Below are 23,296 nucleotides of genomic sequence, written 5' to 3' on the forward strand. Positions count from 1 at the left end.
AAGCAGGTTAGGCAGCATCCATGGAAAGAGAAACGGAGTTAATGCTCTGGAGACAGGGAAAAGGCTTCTGCTTTGGGCTTCATTGAAGTATACCAATTGAGCCCTGAAGTTGGCTAATTAGATCAGGGGAGAAGACACAGCATTAAAAATTGAGACAGCCATTTGAAAGTGGTGCAGAATCCTTGAAAGAAGAGCAACAGGAATCCTGACATCTAAACATGGAAAACCTACAGCACAATACAGGCCCTTTGGCCCAAAGCTGTGCTGAACATGTCCTTACCTTAGAAATTACCTAGGCTTACCCATAGCCCTCTATTTTTCTAAGCTCCATGTACTTTCAAGGAGTCTCTTAAAAGACCCTATTATATCTGCCTCCACCACCATCACTTGCAGCCCATGCCACACACTCACCACTCCCTGTGTAAAAAAGCTTACCCTTGACATCTCCTCTGTACCTACTCCCCAGCACCTTAAGCCTGTGTCCTCTTGTGGCAACCAGTTCAGCCATGGGAAAAAGCCTCTGACTATCCACCTGATCAATGCCTCTCATCATCTTATACACATCTATCAGGTCACCTCTCATCCTCCTTCACTCCAAGGAGAAAAAGTTTTCACTCAACCTATTCTCATAAGGCATGCTCCCCAATCCAGGCAACATCCTTGTAAATCTTCTCTGCACCCTTTCTATGGCTTCCACATCCTTCCTGTAGTGAGGTGACCAGAACTGAGCGCAGTACTCCAAGTGGGGTCTGACCAGGGTGCTACATAGCTGTAACATTATCTCTCGGCTCTTAAACTCAATCCCATGGTTGATGAAGGCCAATACACTGTATGCCTTCTTAACCACAGAGTCAATCTGCGCAGCTGCTTTGAGTGTCCTATGGACTCGGACCCAAAGATCCCTCTGATCCTCAACACTGCCAAGAGTCTTACCATTAATACTATATACTGCCATCATATTTGACCTACCAGGGTGATGCTGATCTCTCCCTGGCCTTCTGTCAACTGGATAGACTCTTGTTGGGCATGGATATACAAACAATAAATTTAACCATGGGACGGTTAGATCACATCACAATGGCTGTTGAGTATCCTACACGAAGATTCCCACACATCACACCTATGCCATCAACAGCTCAAATTAAGACCAGGGTCTGGTGCTTATTTAGTACCATTTTTTCAGGGGTTTGGTTCATGGTGCAAAGCAGGCCACTGTCGACTGGAGGGTGCCCCTTCTCACCTCTCTCTGTGTCCAGGACACTCATGAGTGTGATCGCATGCTCATTCGGTGCAATATTTCAAGCGGGGCAAAGGAGAGGGATGTGCAGGGCCATACTAGAGAGTGGGCCTCGACACAGGATGGGGAGGGGCTGCGGTGAATGATTATGTGATCTCTTCACTCGCTCCTGCAGTTAAGTCACAACAAGATAGACAGGCAGATACAGGACCTTTGCAGTCAAGGGGCTGTGTGCTGCCACCCAATATCCCCACTCTGTAACACTGGCAAAAAGGCTGGAGGAGGGGTAGGGGTAGGAGGAAGAGCTCTCTCCCCCCCCCCCCCCCTCCCAACTAGATCTGTACTTACGAGATGCAATAGAAGTTGAGAATTCAAATGGGATGGTGTCTCGCTGGCCATAGTGGCTGATGCTGATCAGTTGGCCTTCGTAGATGAGGCCTGCCTTCAGGCCATCGATGGTGTAGGAGTGCACGTTGCCTGGAATGGTCACGCTGCGCCACTGGACCCTCGAGTTTTTCTGTTCAAAACACACACCCACCAGTCAGGTTAGAGGGTGGCCTCAGGCAATGTGAGTGTGCACGTTTGCTGTGTGTGTGCATGCCCACGTGCACGCACGCTGATCTGCTGAGTGTGTGTGGAGTGTGTACGCGTGTGCGGATCTGGTGAGAGTGAATGCCTGTGTGTGTGTGCACACGTGCATGTGGATATGGGTGTGCACGTGTCTGGATGTGGTGTGTGTGCGCGCGTCTGTGTGTGTGTGCACAAGTGCGGCACTAGCGAGATTCGAGAAGATTTGGTAAGTCACCAAAGACGTTAACAAATTTCTACAGATGTACTGCGAAGAACATTCTGACTGGGTGCATCACCACCTGGTACGGAGGGGCCACTGCACAGGATCGGAATAAGCCGCAGAGTTGTAAACTCAGCCAGTCCCTCATGAACACTAGCCTCCCCAACAACCAGGCCATCTTCAAAAGGTGATGCCTCAAAAAGGCGGTATCCATTGAGGACCCACAATACCCAGGACGTGCTCTCTCACTGCTACCGTCGAAGCGGAGGCAGAGGAGCCTGAAGATACACACTAAACATTTCAGGAGCTGCTTCCACCCCTTTGCCATCAGATTTCTGAACAATGAACCCCATGAACATATCTCACTTGTTCTGCATCATTTTTATACATTTCTTACTGTAATTTATAGTATTTTTATGTGGGCACTGTGCTGTTGCCATCAAACTAATTTCATGACATACGTCAGTGATATCAAATCTGATTCTGATTTGATTTTGTCTGCATGCTTGTGTGTGTGTAGAATGTGTGCAGGCATTTGCACAAGTACACAATTTACACCCTTGTAGATGTACCCCATGCAGACACGATCTGTAATCAATACGCAGACCCATGTCCATGCATGCACACTGACTGCCACAGTGTGCCTGGATCTCTCTGCAGTCTACCAACGGCCAGCCCAGACCACGTAACTGCTCCACATTTTTAAATGGTTAACAAGATTTTTCCAATCTCATTTCTGCTCACCAGCTGGTCAGGTGCCAAATCACAAGCTGTTTCAGACTAGTAAATTATTGCAGAGCTGCTGAGGGGCTTTTTATAAAAATTTTGTCCAGCGGGAAGCATGCAATCAGGATGCAATTACTAGCAATCTCTTTTTTTTGTGCATAAATGGTTACTTTTTCAGTCTCCTGACTTATTCCAAATGAGAAATACTCCTCTGGTTCTTGGACGTTTCTTCAAAACTATCCAGCTATACTTTGGAGGTCTATCTGACACTTTGTCCAGGTTGTTGAAGCTCACACGTAAGCCCCAGTGGGGGGAGGGGGGCATCAGAGTGTTCACACTCACTTGTTCGCTTATAGCAGGAGCTACTAAATATTGGGGGACAAAGAAATGGCAGACAAACTAAATGAGTATTTTATGTCAGTCTTCACCATGGAGGACACAAGCAGTATGCGAGACATTTGACAGTCAGGGGGCAGAAATGAGTGTAGATGCCGTTACTAAGGAGAAAGTTCTTGGGCAGCTGAAGGGTCTGAAGGTAGGTAAGCCACCAGGACCAAATGGACTAGCTGAGGCTGAGGAGATTGTGGAGGTATTAGTAATGATCAAGAATTCAGGAATGGTTCCGGAGGAATTGAAATCTGCAACCGTCACTCCATTCTTCAAGGGAAGGAGGGAGAATCAAGGAAATTACAGGCCAATTAGCCTGAATTCAATGGTTGGGAAGAGTCCATTTTTAAGGATGAGGTTTCAGGGTTCTTGGAGTCACAAGGGGAAATCTTGCCTGACAAATCTACTGGAATTCTTTGAGGGAACAACAGGCAGGATAGACAAAGGAGAGTTAGTGAGAGTCAGAAGACTTTTGACAAGGTGCTGCACATGAGGCTGATAAACAAGGTAAGAGCTCATGGTTTTTCCAGGAAGGATACTATTACGAATAGAAGATTGGCTGACTGGCAGAAAGCAAAGAGTGGGAATAAAGGGGGCTTTTTCTGGTTGGCTGCCAGTGACAAGTGGTGTTGGGACTGCTTCTTTTCATGTTATGTCAATGGTTGGGATGACGTTATGGCTTTGTTCCCAAGTTTTCAGTTGATACAAAGAGGGGCAGGTAACGTTGAGGAGGCAATGAGTCTGCAGAAGGACATGGACAGATTGGGAAGAGTTTGGTCATGCACTTTGGTAGGAGTAAAGGCATAGACCATTTTCTAATTGGGGAGACATTCAAATATCAGGAGTGCAAAGGCAGTGGGGAGCCCAGGATTCCCTAAAGGTTAACTTGCAGGAAGGCAAATGCAATGTTGGCATTCATTTTGAGACGACTGGAACACAAGAGTATGGATGTAACATTGAGGCTTTATACAGCTTTGTTCAGACTGCACTCGTGAGCAATTTTGTATCACTTATCTAAGAAAAGACGTGCTAGCACTGGAGAGGGTCCAGAGGAGGTTCACTGGAATTATTCTGGGAATGTAAGAGGTGCGTTTGATGGCTCTGGGCCTGTACTTGCTGGAGATTAGAAGAAGAATTTTGTTAGCCAAAGGGTAGTGAATCTGTGATACGTATGGTCACAGATGGCTGTGGAGGCCAAGTCATTGGGTGTATTTAAAGTGTAGGTTGATAGATTTTTCATTAGTCAAGGTGTCAAAGGTTATGGGCAGGAGAATGGGGTCGAGAAGGGTAATAAATCAGCTGCGATGGGAGTGGTTGAGCAGACTCGATGGAGCAAATGGCCTAATTCTTCTCCTATGTCTTCTGGTCTTACGGCAGAGTGAGAAGTTAATTCTCTAAAACAGAGGCATCACCTACTTTGCTGTACCCAAGACAGACCTGTAGGGAAGTCAAAGTCACAGTAAATTTATTTTCAAAGCGTGTGTTACCACAAACTACCTCGAGATTCTTTTCTTGCAGGCATTTACAAAGAAAAATGATTCAGGAGCCTGATGGTTTGTAGGGTCATAACTATTCCTGAATCAGGTGGTGTGGGATCTAAGGCTCTGGCAGTAGCAAGAAGAGAGCATGGCTTGGATGGTGGGGGGTAGGAAGGTCTTTGTTGATATGATGGATGCTGTTTCCCTGTGGCAGAGTCCCTTGTAAACATGCTTAATGTTGGGAAGCTTTGCCTGCGATGGTCTGGGCTGTGTCCACCATTTTTCCATACCTGGGCATTAGAGTTTCCATACCAGGCAGTGATGCATTTAGTTAGCATTCTCTCCACTTCACTGTCCACAAACTATAGAAGTTTACCAAAGTTTTAGGTGACATGCCAAGTCCATGCAAACTTCTCAGAAAATGGAAGTGCTGTCGGGTACCTTCTTTGTGATGGCATTCACATGCTAGTCCAGGACAGAGCCACTGATATGATAACGCCAGGGAACTTAAACTTCACTTCAGATCAAGTAATGGGGGAACTCACACCTCTGCAGGGTTCACAACCACTCTGGGCATCTTTGATCTCAGGTTAGTAGAGGACCAGGAGAACACATCAGAGAAGATGTGGTCGGGTGGCCATTTTGCAAGTGGATGAGGTTTCAGGTGGTAGGCCACTGGGGAGAGGCTGTCTTGGTTTTAAAAGTAGAACGGGCATCAAAAGAAACCTCAGAGATGTGGAATCTTTTGGCATGTGGTAAAGGCCTGTCTTAGGTCTTAATTTCCAATGTGTGGGCCTTCAAGTTGTAGCACACTTGGCTGCCTCTGGTGGCTCCTGATTATATGCCAAGACCGAGCAGGAAATAACAAGTCCTTTACTGTGAACGGCTTGAGCAATGGAACATTGTGTAAGCTTCATCCTGTTTCCTCCAAGCTGGCCAGCCCTTCTGTGTAGTGACCCTTGAAATCAAAGGGCAGGCTGACCGTGTCAGGAAGGAGGGATGGAGGGGGCAGTCTATCATCAAGCAGAGGGTGTTGGAGCCTGCAGTGTGCTACCTGAGGAGGTGGTCGAGGCAGAGACACTCATAACAAGTACTTGAATCGTCAAGACAGAAAGAACTATTTACCTAATGCAGGAAAATGGGATTTGTGTATTGCACAAGCTCAAGAGATTCTGTAGATGCAGGTATGACAAACAGCTGGAGGAACCCAGCAGACCAGGCAGCATCTATGGAGAGGAATCCAGCTGATCTTTCAGGCTGTGTAGGGTCTTCATTAGATCCTTCATCTGGGGCTGTTCATTAGTGAAGGGTGTCAGCCCAAATGAGTTTATTCAGCATTTTATTAGTGTATGGCAACATGGACGGGCAGTTCTATGGCTTTGCAGAACAGCATAAATTGAACTCGATAATGTTCATGGTTTCAGTGGGTGGGTGGGTGTTGGGTGGCGAATTCTTTCAGCTTCCATGCATTACTTCTCATGTTTCAGGAATCTGCGATACACTCGGGACAGGTCTGGCTTACTCTGCTCGCCACATGAAAGTGAACCGGATAAACTAGCAGGATAAATAAACCTGGTGGGCTTGAAGCACCGGGGAACGGCTTTTAGGCAAATTTTGTACAACCGACCCATGGTTACAAAGCCATACTGAGAACCCAAAAGTTTGTTAGCTGAAATCACACTGCGGTAAAATAAATTCAATGAGTTGGGTAAATTGCGGGCTGTTTTAAATGACTGTGAAACCCTGTGGACTTCTGCACATAAAAAATTAAGAGGCACTAGCTTACTAATTAAAGTCCAGTCTCCTCCTGTGTTTGCATCCAGGTAAAAGAATGTGGCTTTCATAACCTCAGGGTATTTAAAGAGATTTAAAGCCAACAGAGTGCTTCATTCTACCAGATAATAGTTAAAGGTCCTACTGATAACAATGTGATATTGATTGAGAGAACTCTACTGCTCTTTAAACTGTCCATGGGCTCTCAGCTCTCTGTCATGCCAACATCGTATTTGAAAGTCACATCTCTGATATAGCATTTCATAAGGACAGCACTGCCAACTTGGATTACTTCACACTCTTGTTGTTATTGTTGCTTGTGTTGTGCTGCTTGAACATTCCTTGACCCCCAAATTCTCACCATTCAACTTCTGTCCAATTTGGTTTAGCTTTCCAAATTGCATCCCTTCACACTTTTGTCAGAATTAAATTCCATCTGCCATTCCTTTGTCCTCTTTGGGCGTGTTGGTCGCCAACACAAATACATATATTACAAATATATAATACAAATTCAAATAAATATGAATCGGAACCTTTGGCATGCTCACTACCCATCACAGAAACTTACAAAAAGTAACTTCACGTCCTGAGAAGGTTTAGATCTTCCTTCCCAGTACACATCTACTGGCCCCAGACTGAAGAGCACAACAAGGATACAACTGTAGGCCAACCTTTTTAAATGATCCTCTTCTCTCCAGGAATTTCGCACTAGTTAACATGTCAAGGAAAGGACCCAGGGGGCTTTCACACCAGCTAATGTACTGTGTAAAGGACATAATGATCTCAGTGCCCTGGATGTGTTAAAGAATTTGTCTGGGAGTAGAGCCTTGCTTTGTAAGAGCCTTTGCTGTTCAACGGCACATGGAATGCAGCTTGAGGGGCAGGCAGAGCGGTCTGGCCACTGTTAGATCTTTCGCCACAGATAAAGGAAGAACTCAGCAGGCCAGGCAGCATCCGTGAGAAAAGAGTAGGCAACGTTTCGGGCCGAGACCCTTCATCAGGAATGGGTCATATCTACCAAAACTTCTCTCCAGTGACTTCATTCATGCACCAACATTTGGTGTCAGATGTGGGATACCTTTGTGTGACCCATCATGTGCCCAGTGATATTAGCAGTCTAAGTGGGTGAATATTTTTAAAATTAGCACTCAAGACCTGGATCTGTTCATGTCAGTGGTAAGTAATCACAAACGCGAAGAGCTGAACTGGTAGATATAAAAGGGGGGGGGGGGGGTGTGTGTGTTAATTTAGTGAGACAGAGCCACCAGTTGCAAAGGGTAGTTACCAACGATTCGGGACGCCAGCGTGTACTCGTTCCAAGAGCTGCATTTTAGCATACGCGTTTTACGAGTGTGATGTAAAGCAGGCAGCATGAGTTTAGACACATAAAAGTGGCAAATTGTGGAGTACGTACTCCGTGATTTTAAGTGCATACTGTTTAACTTGTATCTGTCATTTACGTTTTGCGTAGTGTGGGAATTGGTGTGGAGATATTTCTGGAAGGGGTTTCACCCAGATGTATCTGTCAGCACATTAAATGATGAGTAGGGCAGGGCCAAGGAGACCTTTCCCAGAGAGGGTCTCAGTATGATGCCGGCTCTATCTTGCTTTGTCGAATGAAGAGGCTGCTTCATAGCTACCAGCACTTTTCTCCAGTGGCTTCATTCATGCAATAGGGAGGCACAGCCTTTATACTGTTACTTGCCGAAGGACAAGACAATCGAGGACAGCAAAGATCCTACACTGGTATCAATCACTGCAGGTTTACTTACAGGCCTCCAGCGCAGGATGTACCTCTTGATGTGAACAGAGTTTGGTGGGTTCCATTGAATAGGATGCGAATTGGTCAGGTTCGCCATCTCTGTGATTATCACTTGCACAGGTCCAGTTCCTGAAGGACAATTTACAATGGCCGAAAATTCACTTCACATGTTAAATTTCACAAAATATGCGTGTTATGTTAAACCTGATTCTGAGTTAGAATAACAGAGTCCAAATAAAGACAGAAGCTTGCTGCTCAGACCAGCTGGTCTATTTCACCATGCATCGTTTTCTGCTCTTTATTTCCCCAGCCCCCCATCCCCAATTACACAGTTGATTTAAGAATTTCCTTTGATTTATGAAGCACACCATCTCTCCCGGAGGAACTCAGCAGGTCAAGCAGCATCAATGGAGGCAAATAAATAGTTGACATTTTGAGCTGAGACCCTTCAGCAGGACAGTCCTCTCCGTAGATGCTGCCAAACCTTCCGAGCTCCTTGTGTGTTGCTCTTCATTTTCAGCAGTACAGGCCTTTTGGGCTAGAATATGCCAAGTTTTATCCTCCCCTGGGATCAGATTAACCCTTCCCTCCTACAGAGCCCTCCATTTTTCTAACATCCATGTCCCTATGAGCAGTTGGCAATGGTGATGCTGAAGTTTCTGCTGCCTTTCTAATTGGTCTGCATTACTGTGTCTGATCAGAGTGCCTTCCCGACACCTCACCAATCCGCACGCTACCATTATCCCACTCCTCCCCACCTGGCCTACTTGCACTCGGGCATAGGGTCAGAGCGTGGAAACCAGTCCTTCTGCCCAACTCGTACATGGCCAACCAAGATGTCCATCAAACCTGTCACGTTAGACTGTGTTTAGCACATTCCCTTCAAAGCCTATCCACGTACTGCCCATTATTGCATTGTATTTATTGTTAAATTTGAATCAGAAGGACTGAGAACTGCAAGATCCTCACTGACTTGAACCTAGGCATGTTGAAGGATGCTTACTTTCTAAGTCCTTCCGGAGACAAGCCACCTCGTGTCCAGACCGCCAATGGCCCACTGGGGGCCAATTCCTTCTTCATGCATTGACACAGTGATTAACATGCCTGTAACATGGCCCAGGGAACCGCAGTGATAGGCCAGCACAGCAAAAACTTTGTCCCAAGTACCTCACTGTCCCTACTGTCCGCACCAAGACTAGAGAATGTGCAGGTAATTTAGTGGCAGTCTCTTGGCCAATATTCACTCCTCACTGTGGCAGGACTGATTGCAGCAGAGTCTTCCTTTGGCCATCTATAATGGATCTACACCAAGCATCCTGAGCCTACAACTCCCCCGTTGCGGGATAGTGACATCATCAGGTCCTCCGTTCACAGCCCGCCCACACATACAAACTTTATGGTATTCTCAAAGATGTGAAAGCACATCCAATCCAGATTAGTGGGTTCTTGGCAGAGCTTGCTGGGCCATAATGATAAAAAAATTTTGAGGACGTCCCCAGGAAAAGCAATAAAAGTGTTCTATGCTGCCAAATTGGATAAATCAACTAGATTAGGAAGGGCGATTGCCAACAATTAAATGTCCTCTCTCCATGCGACTGGGATTTTCCATCGAACAGCACAAACAATGAGCTAGCAGTGGGCAGGAAGAACAAGAGGACATTGTGCATGTTGACCTGTAAAGAGCAGAATGCAGAAGGCACGGCATCGTTCTTTGAAAGACCCAACTGAGATTTGGCTGGAGGGCAAAGTGACCTCCTTCTGCAGTGCAAGCTTTTGTTATTTTCCCTCTGCTGGTTTATAAGTAGAGGCTGCCAGGAAGGAGAGGCAGATGACAGGGCAAAATTGCAGTCAGTTGGATGAGTAGCATTGTAAAAGGGGGGCAAAACTGAAAAAGGGTGAACAGATACAAGGCTGGAAATGGTATATTTGAATGCACTTAGAGTACAAAATAAAGCAGCTAATCTTGTGGCACAGTTACGAGATTGGCAGGAAGAAGATTATAATTAGAAGCTGAATATCCAAGGATACATATTGTATCGTAAGGACAGGCAAGTAGGCAGAGGGGGTGGTGTGCATCTGTTGGTATAAATTGAAATCAAATCATCAGAAAGAGGTGACATAGGATTAGAAGATGTAGAATCCTTGTGGGTAGAGTTAAGAAATGGCAAGGGTAAAAAGATTGTGATGGGAGTCATATGCAAGCCTCCAAACAGTAGCTAGAATGTGGGACACAAATTACAACAGGAGATACATAGAACATAGAATAGTACAGCACATTACAGGCCCTTCAGCCCACAATGTTGTGCCGACCTTCAAACCCTGCCTCCCATATAACCCCCACCTTAAATTCCTCCATATACCTGTGTAGTAGTCTCTTAAACTTCACTAGTGTATCTGTCTCCACTACTGACTCAGGCAGTGTGTTCCACGCACCAATCACTTTCTGAGTAAAAAGCCTTCCTCTAATATCCCCCTTGAACTTCCCACCCCTTATCTTAAAGCCATGACCTCTTGTATTGAGCAGTGGTGCCCTGGGGAAGAGGTGCTGGCTGTCCACTCTATCTATTCCTCTTAATATCTTCTATACCTCTATCATGTCTCCTCTCATCCTCCTTCTCTCCAAAGAGTAAAGCCCTAGCTCCCTTAATCTCTGGTCATAATCCATACTCTCTAAACCAGGCAGCATCCTGGTAAATTTCCTCTGTACCCTTTCCAATGCTTCCACATCCTTCCTATACTGAGGCGACCAGAACTGGACACAGTACTCCAAGTGTGGCCTAACTAGAGTTTTATAGAGCTGCATCATTACATCGCGTCTCTTAAACTCTATCCCTCGACTTATGAAAGCTAACACCCCATCAGCTTTCTTAACTACCCTATCTACCTGTGAGGCAACTTTCAGGGATCTGTGGACATGTACCCCCAGATCCCTCTGCTCCTCCACACTACCAAGTATCCTGCCTAAGTTATACCTTCAGAAGTTATCGTGTGTTATGTGTACTACTGTGCTTTACACTCTGGGGTTCAGAGAAAAGTCATCTCATTTCTATATACGTTATATGGTTATATATGTTATATACATGTACATAGTTAATAAACTTGAAAAGGCAGGTCAGAAGGTCAATGTTATGATAGTGATGGGGGATTTCAATATGTAGGTAGAATGGGAAAATCAGGTGGGTGCCGTATCTCAAGGGAGAATTTCTAGAATGCCCCTAAACTGTTTTTTTAGAGCACCTTTTGGTTAAGCCCACTAGCGATCAGCTATTCTGGATTGTGTGTTGTGTAATAAACCAGATTTGATGAGGGAGCTTATGGTAAAGGAACCTTGGGAGGCAGTGACCATTATATTGCAGAATTCACACCACAGTTTGAGAGGGAGAAACTAAAGTCAGATGGATCAGTATTACAGTGAAGTAAGGGGAAATACAGAGGCATGAGAGAGGAGCTGGCCATTGTTGACTGGAAGGAGACACAAGCATCAATGATGGCACAGCAGCAATGGCTGGAGTTTCCAGGAGCAATTCAGAAGGTGCGGGATAGATACATCCCAAAGAAAAAGTATTCTAAAGCAAGATGTTGTAACCATGGCTGGCAAGTCAAAGCCAACATAAAAGCCAAAGGGAAGGCATACAACACAGCAAAACTTAGTGAGAAGTTTGAAGGATTACAAAACTTTTAAAAACCGACAAAAGACAACTAAAAAGCCATAAATGAGAGAAAAAGATGAAATATTAGCTAGCCAATACTATCAAAGAGGATACCAGAAGTTTTTTCCCCAGATATATAAAAGATAAAAGGGAGGAAGTGCAGACACTGGACCACTGGAAAATGATGCTGGAGGTAGTAACGGGGAACAAAGAAATGGCGGACAAACTGAACAAGTATTTTGCATCAGTCTCCATTCACTGTGGATGACACTAGTAGTATGCTGGAAGTTCAAGAGCGTCAGTGGGCAGAAGTGAGTGAAGTTGCCATGACTAGGGAGAGGTGCTTGGGAAACTGTAAGGTCTTTAAGATAGTTAAGTCACATGGACCAGATGGTCTACACCCCAGGGTTCAGAAGATATTGTGGAGGGATTAGTAATAACCATATAACCATATAACAATCACAGCACGGAAACAGGCCATTCCGGCCCTCCTAGTCCGTGCCGAACTCTTAATCTCACCTAGTCCCACCTACCCGCACTCAGCCCATAACCCTCCACTCCTTTCCTGTCCATATACCTATCCAATTTTACCTTAAATGACTCAACTGAACTGGCCTCTACTACTTCTACAGGAAGCTCATTCCACACAGCTATCACTCTCTGAGTAAAGAAATACCCCCTCGTGTTTCCCTTAAACTTTTGCCCCCTAACTCTCAAATCATGTCCTCTCGTTTGAATCTCCCCTACTCTCAATGGAAACAGCCTATTCACGTCAACTCTATCTATCCCTCTCAACATTTTAAATACCTCGATCAAATCCCCCCTCAACCTTCTACGCTCCAATGAATAGAGACCTAACTTGTTCAACCTCTCTCTGTAACTTAAGTGCTGAAACCCAGGTAACATCCTAGTAAATCGTCTCTGCACTCTCTCTAATTTATTGATATCTTTCCTATAATTCGGTGACCAGAACTGTACACAATATTCCAAATTTGGCCTTACCAATGCCTTGTACAATTTTACCATTACATCCCAACTTCTGTACTCAATGCTCTGATTTATAAAGGCCAGCGTTCCAAAAGCCTTCTTCACCACCCTATCTACATGATCTACATGTAATGATCTTACAAGATTAACTATATTCTGGAAAATTGCAAATGTCGCTCCACTGTTAAAGAAGAGGGAGGCAGAAGAATGGAAATTACAGGCCAGTTAGCCTGACCTCAGTGGTTCAGAAGGTATTGGAATTGATTATTAAGGTGGTTTCGGGCTATTTGGAGCACATGATAAAATAGGCCAAAATCAGCATGGTTTCCTTAACGGAAAATCTTGCTAGACAGATCTGTTGGAATTAACAAGCAGGACAGACAAAAGAGAACCAGTGGATGTTGTGTTCTAGGATTTTCAAAAATATTTGCCAAGATGCCACACATGAGACTGCTTAACAAGGGCCCATGGTATTTCAGGAAAGATACTAGCATGATAGATCAGTGGCTGATTGGCAGGAGACAAAGTGTGGGAATAAAAGGAGCCTTTTCTGATTGGCTGCTAGTGACTAGATGTGTTCTGCAGGGGTCAGTGTTGAGAATTTTTCTTTCTACATTACATGTCAATGATTTGGATGATAGAATTAATGGCTTTGTGGCAGTTTGCAGATGATACAAAGATAAGTGGAGGGGCAGGTACCGTTAAGAAGCAGAGAGTCTGCAGAAGGACTTAAGACAGATTAGGAGAATGGGAAAAGAAGTGTCAGGAGGTGTATGGTCATGCACTTTGGTAGAAGGAACAAAAGCATATAAGTAGACTATTTTCTAAACTGAGAGAAAATTCAAAAAAATTCAAGGTTGCAAAGTCCTTGGGAATCCTTTGTAGGATTCCCTGAAGGTCAATTTGCACGTTGAGTCAGTGGTGAGGAAGGCAAATGCAATGTTAGCATCAATTTTGAGAGGACTAGAATATAAAAGCAAGGCTTTTGAGCAATTTTGAGGCTTTATAAGGCACTGGTGAGGCCCCATTTGGAGTACTGTGCAATTGTTGGCCCTTATTTAAAAAAGGATGTGCTGATACTGAAGGGGGTTCAGAGGATGTTCACAAGAGTGATTCTATGAATGTAAGGATTATCAGATGAGGAGTGATTGATGGCTCTGGGCCTTTACTTGCTGGGATTCAGAAGAATGAGGGGGGATCTCATTGAAATCTACTGAATATTGGAAGGCCTAGTTAGAGTGGATGTGCAGAGGATGTTTCCTGTGGTGGGCGAGTCTATGACAAGAGGGCACAGCCTCACAATAGAAGGATATCCATTTAGAATGGAAATGAAGAGGAATTCCTTTAGTCAGGGAGAGGTGAATTTTTGGAATTAATTGCAGCTGTGGAAGAAAAGTCATTGGGTGTACTTAAGGCAAAGTTCGATAGGTTCTTGATTAGTTGGGGAGTGAAAGGTTGCAGGGTGAAGGCAGGAGAATGGTGTTGGGAGATTAGATCAGCTATGATGAAATGATGGATCAGACTCTGGCATATATGTCAAACTCAAGGCCCGCGGGCCAAATCCGGCCCGCGGTGGAATTATCTTTGGCCCGCGAGATAATATCTAATTACTATTAAAGCTGGCCCCAGTAATCGAAGCGCCTATGGCGTATGATATGGCTAATGCTGAGTTTATTCAGGTACCAGGTTTTCAGGGTTTTTAGTGTTTATTCGGCAGTCTTCTTCATAAGAAACGGAATTTGTAAAGTGAAACACTTTGTAGTTATAGCAGAGACTGAGACACATGAGAGCAGGCTGAAAAAACGGAGGCAACGAAAGCTGCGTTGGCACGCGTCCGACTGATCCGGCCCGCATGAAGCTGCATTTTGCTCAATCCGGCCCTTGACCTAAAATGAGTTTGACACCCCTGCTCAATGGGATGCCTGGCCAAATTTTATGTTCTTATCAAGGATCAACTTTTAGATTTGACATTTATTCTCTCAGGAATTCAGTGCTTTTAAGAGTCCAAGTTGAAATGAAGCCATCTGGCACCTCAAGACTATGGCTGACCTCTAGTTTAACCCAATTTATGCATCTTTGTATCTTGGCCCAGCAGTCTTAACCTTCAATTTTTCCTTTGAAGGCAGATAGTACCCCTGTAAATAAACAATTATTTCCTAACAGGTCTCTTAAAATTCAGTCAACTCAATGAAATTCAAGTGTGGGGAGAGTAAATTTCATCCAGTGATCACCACTGCTTACCAATGAACCTGATCTCATGAGGAGATAGGCCACCGGCACGAGCGACTGTGCACACACACACATCCAGGGTCTCTGCTCTCGGCCAAGTCAGCGAAGCTCCCTCTATACTATCCCATCACACTCCCAGGGTTAGACACAGAGTGAAGCTCCCTCTACACCATCCCATCACACTCCCAGGGTTAGACACAGAGTGAAGCTCCCTCTACACCATCCCATCACACTCCCAGGGTTAGACACAGAGTGAATATCTCTCTGCAGCAGGAGTTCCCAACCAGGGATCCACTGACCTCTTGCTTAATAGTATTGGTCCACAGTTTAAAAAACATTGGAAACCCCTGCCCCACACCAGCCCGTCCCATCACATCCTCCCAGGGTGATACAGAGTAAAGCTCACTCTACACTCCCCCATTACACACTCTGAGGACCAGACACAGAGTGAAGCTTCCTCGATGCTGTTCCATAATTCAGTTGATAGCACCGTCCCTTCCGAGTGAGATGGCAGCAATATTTCACCCACCCCTGGAGCTGAGCACGGGACTCCGCACAGCCAGATCTGAGTAATGGACCATGTTGCCAGCGACCGAGACAATCTTGCTGAGAGACAGTTATTTTGATGCTGGTTAGCTGGTGAGATAGCAAAACAACAATGTGGAGGTCTCCTCCTGGACCTCTGCAGATTTGACCAATTGCCTTTAACATGACTCAGCACCTCATGTAATTTCTGAGCAAGAAGCAAGCTACATTATTTTTCAGGGCTGTGCACCCCTACGTAAGAGACACCTCCTGAGGAAACCATGCCTTGTTGCCCAGAACATTCACCATAGAGGGAAGAGGGAAACTTCTATCCCACGAGCTTTCACCATAGTTCCCTACACACCTCTACACCTCTCCTCTCATCCAAAGCCATTCAGCCCAGATCCCTATTACCTCCTACACCACTCAGTACTCCCTCAATTACCCAAGTCCCAATCCCTCGACCCAACAGTCTCCCCAAGGCTGTGACCTTCCAACCTTATCTCCAAACCTGATCACATATTTCCCGTCTACCCCATCTTGGGTCAAATTTAGGCCCAGTAGCCCCTCCGGACCTGGCTTTAGTGCTGGTGCCTCACTTGGTCACTGAAGCACAACTGCATTCTACAGCCTGCACAGAAAACCTGCGTCTCTCCCAGTTACTTTGTGACCCTCAGACTGAGCAGCAAGCACTGGCCTGTGACCACCCACACCTTTCTTGAGATCTTTTAAGCCCATCTGAAAAATGAGATGCCCTCCCAAACAAGGTACCGGCAGTAGGTTGGCGTGGGTCCGGAATGAGTCACGGTCCCATGTTATACGACACACAAGTCAGAGCAGCACCACCATTCCAAGGCTAAATCACTCAGTTAAATCAATCGTTGCTTTGTAAAAGAGGCCTCAATTTTCTTGGGTCAGTGAACACAGGGGTCAGCTAGGGTTCTTATCCTTGACCATCATCCAGCGACTCTTGCTGGGCACTGGGTCAAAGTTCAACACTGGGCACAAGCTTACCTCTTTCTGAGTTCTCTGGTTCACAGGTCCATTCACCAACTCCCCGGCCGTGGCACTGGCACAAATAATGGATGCCGTTGAGATACTTGGGGAACGAGTCACCGATCTGGTAAAACTGGCCTGTCTCGGTGTCCTGGCACTGGTCTAGATAGAGAGTGGGGTAGTGGTTGGAACAGCCAGGCACAAGGTCACAGACAGCACACCAGCAGGCCACTCAGTGGCAAGTGTTTTCTCTCAACACGCCCCCTCCCGCCTCCTTCACCATAACATTCACTCCAAGTTCTCCATCTTCCCCGTAACCCCTCAGTCATATTCCCCAGAATCAGGTTTACTATCACTGACCCATGTCGTGAAATGTGTTGCTTTGTGGCAGCAGTACTGTGCAAAGCATAAACATACTATAAATTACATACATACAGAATGTGTATGTCTGTGTGTGTGCCTGTCTTCAGACTCCCTGATGGTAGAATTGAGAAGAGGGATCTTCAGACTCCTGTACCTCCTCCCTGAAGGTAGTGTTGAGAAGAGGGCCTCAACCACTCCACGCATTTTCATCACTCTTACAGTAAAATAGCTTCTCCAAAATTACTCATTTGATTTACCTGGACTTCCAATTTTAGCTTTTGCCACGCAAGTTTGGAACCCAAACAGTCTGCATGTCTGAAATGTGGTCATCCGGCAATACAGTTAAATAAAAACACAGACAGGCCAAGGGCAACATATCGCGAATCTAATTCATTTCACTCATTACTGCTGTGAACCTCACTCGCGCACCTGATGGAAAATCCTTCTCGCTGGTCTCTCTGACACAAGATGGATGATTGTAACCTGGGGAGGACCTGCACTAACTTCTATCCAGTCACCTCTCAGCTGTCACTTTAGCAAAGTTGGTGATCCAGTGTTGCCTTGCAGCTCGTGTGGCCTGGGCTCAGTGCCGTTCTGGTGGAGCCTCCACATTCTCCCTGTGAACACTTGGCTTCCCCTCCACATCCCAAAAGTGTGCAGGTTGGCTGGTTAATTGCCTGTAGTGAAGATGAGCTGCAGAACCCGGGGTGAGATGATGGGAATAGGCCATCAGATTGCTCTGTGAGCCGGTACAACCGAATGGTCTCCTTCACCATTGCATGGAAATGTCAAATACACTGAATCTTCCCTCTTCAACATGGTTTTGTAAATTCAGTCTCCGATAAGATCATGAAAAGGCACCATTTTCAGATCAGGGCGCAGTCTTGCCCGCTGAAACCACTGGAGCGCTCAGTTTACTTATGACAGGAAAGCGAATGCCAGGAGGATTTAACCTCAATCCAGACTCACCACAAAGTGAAAAAACATAAGGGAAACAAAAAAGCACAAAAACTTGCTCAGCTCCACTTTTAACCGGGATTATGCCTGAAATCATCTGCACATTTGACAACGTCGTATAGTATTACACTTAGTACCCTGATCCCACATATTTGGGCATGCCTGGGCTTTGCCGCAGGCTTCGAAGACACACGCCCAGCCATGTTGAGTGTAACACTGTGCAAAGTCTGTGCTGCACACCGAGGGACAAGGGGAGGGGTAGCATGAGCCAGCAGGAAGCGGGTACAAAGAGGAGATTCCCTGCTTCTGCTCGCAGAACAATTGTGTTGCATTTGTTTCAATATGTGCAAAGTTAAAATCAGAGCTGTGTTTGCTAAAAGGTTCACCAGCTGCCTGCAACGCCAGACGTGGTGCTGGTGAAGGATTCTAAGGGGAATTCATTCAGATTTGGAATGAAAGTTCAAAAGGATTTCAGCAGTCTACCACTTCCTTGGCAGCACTTTGCTTTGAAATAGGGGCTTGATTTATGACTGGAGGAGGAATTAACCTCAGCTAGCTGTAGTTTACAAGGAGGGGAAAGCTGGTAATCAAAGGAGGCCAACTGAGCTTAATTGGCAGGAGATTCTGGTCTGGGGGTATGGGGGGTGGGAACGAGGAGAAACCTTTTTTTCTACTCTGCTAGAGTTCAATAATTAGGAATGCATTAATTAAGAAGATGATGCCCCACACTCTCACCTCTTTCCAACTACTGTCCCTCAAGCCCTCTCCAGGCTCAGCACAAGCCGTTTCTTCTCTCATTCTCTACCCCGCAAAAACCCATTAGCCTCCCAACTCCCCTTCCTGGGTCCTGTGCCGACAAACCGGTCACAACAAACTGTTTTGGCAAACCTTCTCGGAAAACCATGTGCACCCTCTTGTCTATGTAACCACCTTGAAATCTCTCTCTCTCTCTCCAAAAGTTCTCTCAACCAGGTGCCAGGGCAGGGTATGGGTTAGAATAACACTTTACAGCACCAGCGTTCTAAAGATCAGTGATCAATTCCTGCTGCTGTCGGTAAGGAGCTTGTTCTCCCCATGATTGCACAGGTTTCCACCGAGCGCTCCGATTTCCTCCCACACTTCAAAGGGTTAGGGGTAGGTAGTAAGTTGTGGGTATGCTATGTTGGTGCTGGAAGTGTGGCGATACTTGTGGGCTGCCCCCAGGACCTAGTCAAACTGTGGTGGCTGTTGATGCATTTCACTCGGTTTCTTGACGTTACTGTCATACATATTGGCACAGCAACGTCAGAGGTGCAATGCCACGGTGCATGTGGCTCATAGCTTTTCTCTGGTTTGCTGACTGTTCTGTGTATGCTGCTTGTTTGGGTTACTGTTGAAGATAAGAGATAGGAGAATTGTATCCCATCCAATTAGGATGGCCGGATTTAGGAGAGGTTTCTCGGGTGAGAGATACGAAGGTTGGGGTTGGGGATTTTGAGAGAGTTGAAGAGAGGAGATGCTGGGGAGAAGAGGCTGTAGGACTCGGCCCGGTGCAGGGCCATTACGCGATGAGTCCCGGGGGAGATCGAAGGAGGATCAACGGAGGGGAAACCATGAGCTCCAACTTGTGTACATCAGACCGTTTCATTAAAATGGGCCCTTTTATATTTTTGCTTTCTCTTTACTAACCCTTTAGTCAAATTAAGAATTATAAAGCTAAATCGTTTAATTGCATGCAGTGTACTGTCTGTTATTTTGTGGTGCTGATTTGTAACAGGGTAGCACATCACGCAGTGTCCACACAAACGGGGGTTTCGGGGATTTGTGTTTCGATCTCCCACATTTGGCAGGGCCGGAGGGTGTCTCCCCTAGACTCTCACCGCCAACAGAACCAGAGTGTTTCAGAGGGAAAAGGTCCTGAAGAGGCAATGTAGGAAGCTGAAAAGCAGGACCTCAGGGGTGGTAATCTCTGGATTACTGCTTATGTCATGCGCCAGTGAGGGTAAGAATAGGGTGATTTCACAGATGAATGCAATAAAGCTAAACTAATCTAATCTAACCTGTGCCTGAACTTCTTGCCTCTCAATATTACCACCCAATCTGGTCTTGTCATACTGTCGAAGCAGCCTTGAATACAATCGTCAGTAACGTCTCCTGGTTCCTGATATGGGGTCCCATTCCTGCCCGTTCTGATGACACCTCCCACGTTGTTCCTCCAGGACCAGGCTGGTCAGGTTACCTGCCCTCACCTGATCTGTAACTGCCAGAGAACAACTTCCTGGGGCCTTTCTTTTCTTACACTGCCTATTCCATTATTCCTTTTTTTTGCATTGTCTCTGTAATTTGTAGTAATTAAGTCTTTGAACTGTACTGCTGTCACAACACAATGAACTTCACGTCACACAAGTGACGGCAAATCTGATTCTGATCCTGATCCTGAGTTATTATCAGCGATTCTTCTCTCAGCTCCCCAGGATCTGTCTCCATTTATGTCATTCGAAAACGGCGCCACGGTTAGTGTGATGCTGTTACAGCTCGGGGCCTTCTGGTGTTCAAAATTCAATCCCAGTGCCATTTGTACATTCTCCCCATGACCGTGTGGTTTTTCTCAGGGTTCTCCAGTTTCCTCCCACAGGACCAGGACGTACGTTGATTGGTCATTGTAAGCTGACCTGTGAATAGGTGGGTTGCTGGTGGTGCATCTCATTGGGACAGAAGGCCCCGTTCTGTGCTGTACCTTTAAATAACTAACTAAATAAATAAAATGAAAAAATAAGTTCAAGATTATGCTGCCCTTCCCCGGGCCAACTCTCTGTCAGCCCATTGTGGATTTGTTGTGGCTGGTGGGAAAAGAAAATCCACCCAAAGCAGACTCCCCCCCCCCCCCCCCCCCCCACACCAGAGACTTTAGCTCAAACCACTTCTAAGGGGGAAGACATACCAATGGCGTCACACTTCCACCGTCCTCGGCCTTGCCCGAAGCAGGTGCAATTCATCTGGTAGCCCTGTTCGTGCAGCTTGTTAAACTTCTGGTTCACGTCATACGTTACTTCATCCACCACGCACTGGTCTGTGGGCAGAATAGGAGCCGTGGAGTTAGGTCTGTTACACAGTGACAAGTCTCACCTCTACTCAGCTTCGACATTCCAAGTCTCTCCTTCATCCGTCCCTACCATTCCAAATGTTTGCTCCGTTTGCCCCTCACATGATTGGAAGTCCAGAAATTGAGGCCCCGGGTCTGAGAGCACGCTGGGGAAGTTGCAGGCCCAGTGTCTATGAATTTGAGCCGGCTGGAAGCCAGAGACGGCCTGTATATGTGGGTGGGAGGATGGAAGGGACTTGTTTTGCTGTTCTTGTCTTGTCACTTGCTGTGTTTTGTGTTGTTCTGCCGAACACTGAGGGCATGCTACGCTGGCACTGGAATGTGTGGCGGACACTTGCGGGCTGCCCTCAGCACACCCTTGGGTGTGTTGGTTAATGTACGGTTCAATGCACATGTGAGAAATATATCTGAATCCTGAATCCCACCTACCTAGCTTCTCTCCAAAGAAATCCAAAACATTTCCTTCACTCACAGCCTGCGGCGGCCTGTTCCCCACTCCCTGCGCTGAGAGAAGCACAATCTCCGCTCTTTACCTCATCAAACCCCAGGAAGAACTTCAGCAGGATGTTCACAACATCCAGCCCTTTGAGCCTGTTCCATTACCCAGTTGTTCACCACTACCTTCCTGCATGAATTCCATGCTTGTCCCTCTCCTAAATGTACTGACAGACAGGGCATCTGTGCCGTCCTCTATCTATCCTGTAACCCCCTCAGCCTCCTCTCCCTCGGCACAGGAAACACCCTTCAAGCACCTAGCTTGTCATGCCTCTGCCCGAAGAAGCAACTCCGGGACGTTCTATTGCTCCTGAAGTGCATGGTACCTCGACTCGGATGCCACCCTACAGAATCAGCCCTGAACCCTCACCTGTACCTCTGTACCCTCCCTCAAACATAGGGAGCAGAACTATCCTCCAAAAGAGTGGCACAGTGTTCCGTACAAGCTCCCACCCTTCAAACCCATCCCGCTAAACAGGAACTCCAGAACTTGCTTTGCAAAGGACATTACGTTTCTGCCTTGCTGCCTATAACGATTTGTATCTTGTATCCCAGATCCCTCTGCATCTCTGTCCCACTCAGTGCATGACTTCCTTAGTCTACACACCAAATACCACACCTTGCACTGATCTAGATAGATTTATTTTCCATCGTCCTGCAAGTTTCTGAATGAACTTTTGTCAGAATCTTCCTCTATACTAACTACAGCTTTCATGTATTGGCATTGTGTATGTTATGCTAATGCACCTGAAGTCAATGTTTATAATATAATCCTGTTAGAAATAAAGGCTCCCTTGTTGAAACTTGTCTGAACAGTCGCCTCAATTACTCCTTTCAGCACACAGACAGGTGGGTTCTACTGTCGGGTTATTGCTGAAATCACTTGCATTTCCCCATTCATACAGATTATTAAATTATTTTTCCCCTCTGTAGTTCTGTTTCTCAGGTCCAACCGGATGAAAAATGGATATGTAAGATAAAGAGAGAGAGAGAGAGAGAGAGAAAAAAGAGGGAAAGTGACAGAAAAAGGATTTAGGAAAGGATAAAGAGGTGAAAGTGGGTAAGAGGGAGAGAGACAATGGGAGGGGGAGAGAAGAAAGAATGGGGAAGGGAAGACAAATGAACAAATTGAGACAGAAAGGCACAAATTAGAAAACAATGGAATGGGGTTTGAGATTGGGAAGCAGGAGAGATGTGAGCGATAAAGAGAGTCGACAGGCCATTTCCAATATCAACAGTGTATCACTACTGGAGGAAGTCGACAGGCTGAAAGCAGGTACAGACACAGCAAGTTGACTGACCTCGTAGCTGAGTGTATGAAATGCAGCTCCATTCCCCACGGCCATTTCCATCACACGTGCATCTCATCATGTGGCCCTGGTCGTGACGCTTGTCCCACTGGTCTCCAATGTGGTACATGACCCCCTCCTGGGTGGTGCACACTTCTTCGTGTTCTGATGAGGGGCGAAGGGAATAAAGTGGCAGCATCAGTAACAACAGGAGGTCCGAGAGAGCTAGTGATGAAATCAAATACCAATCTGCACAAAGTTCACGCTATACTCAAACAGCATGCTGTATCGCCATGATTCACTGCATTTGAACACTTCTCACAAACTTCATGTAATCCCGGTAACTATTTCAAATTCACTGAGTTTTCTTATTGTATGGAGATGTTGCTATAGATTACAAGGGACACCAGATTGATTTGTAGGATTTGGGACATGAGCTTGAGTCAGGAGCCAGCTTGGTGGCAGGGTAGCATAGAGGCTGGCATGTCAACGTTTAATTCCCGCCACTGTCTACGTTTGTGCGTTCTCCCCATGGGGGGGGGGGGGGTGTTTCCGCCGGGTGATCTGGTT

The 23,296-nt window shown here is 46.1% G+C and overlaps 1 protein-coding gene across 2 annotated transcripts in view; it reads right to left on the minus strand.

Moving 5' to 3' along the window:
- LOC140728171 (fibronectin-like) overlaps positions 1-23,296 on the minus strand; it is a 93,984-nt gene that overhangs the window by 51,983 nt on the left and 18,705 nt on the right. For both annotated transcript variants that reach the window (XM_073046473.1, XM_073046474.1), the window contains exons 10-14: positions 22,739-22,891; positions 20,781-20,909; positions 16,559-16,702; positions 8,164-8,282; positions 1,586-1,754 (exon numbers count right to left, since the gene is read on the minus strand). In XM_073046473.1, coding sequence (XP_072902574.1) covers positions 1,586-1,754; positions 8,164-8,282; positions 16,559-16,702; positions 20,781-20,909; positions 22,739-22,891 — 714 coding nt within the window. The remainder of the gene's footprint in view (positions 1-1,585; positions 1,755-8,163; positions 8,283-16,558; positions 16,703-20,780; positions 20,910-22,738; positions 22,892-23,296) is intronic.

Source organism: Hemitrygon akajei, chromosome 5, assembly GCF_048418815.1.
Source record: "Hemitrygon akajei chromosome 5, sHemAka1.3, whole genome shotgun sequence".
In the NCBI taxonomy this organism is placed as follows: Eukaryota; Metazoa; Chordata; class Chondrichthyes; order Myliobatiformes; family Dasyatidae; genus Hemitrygon; species Hemitrygon akajei.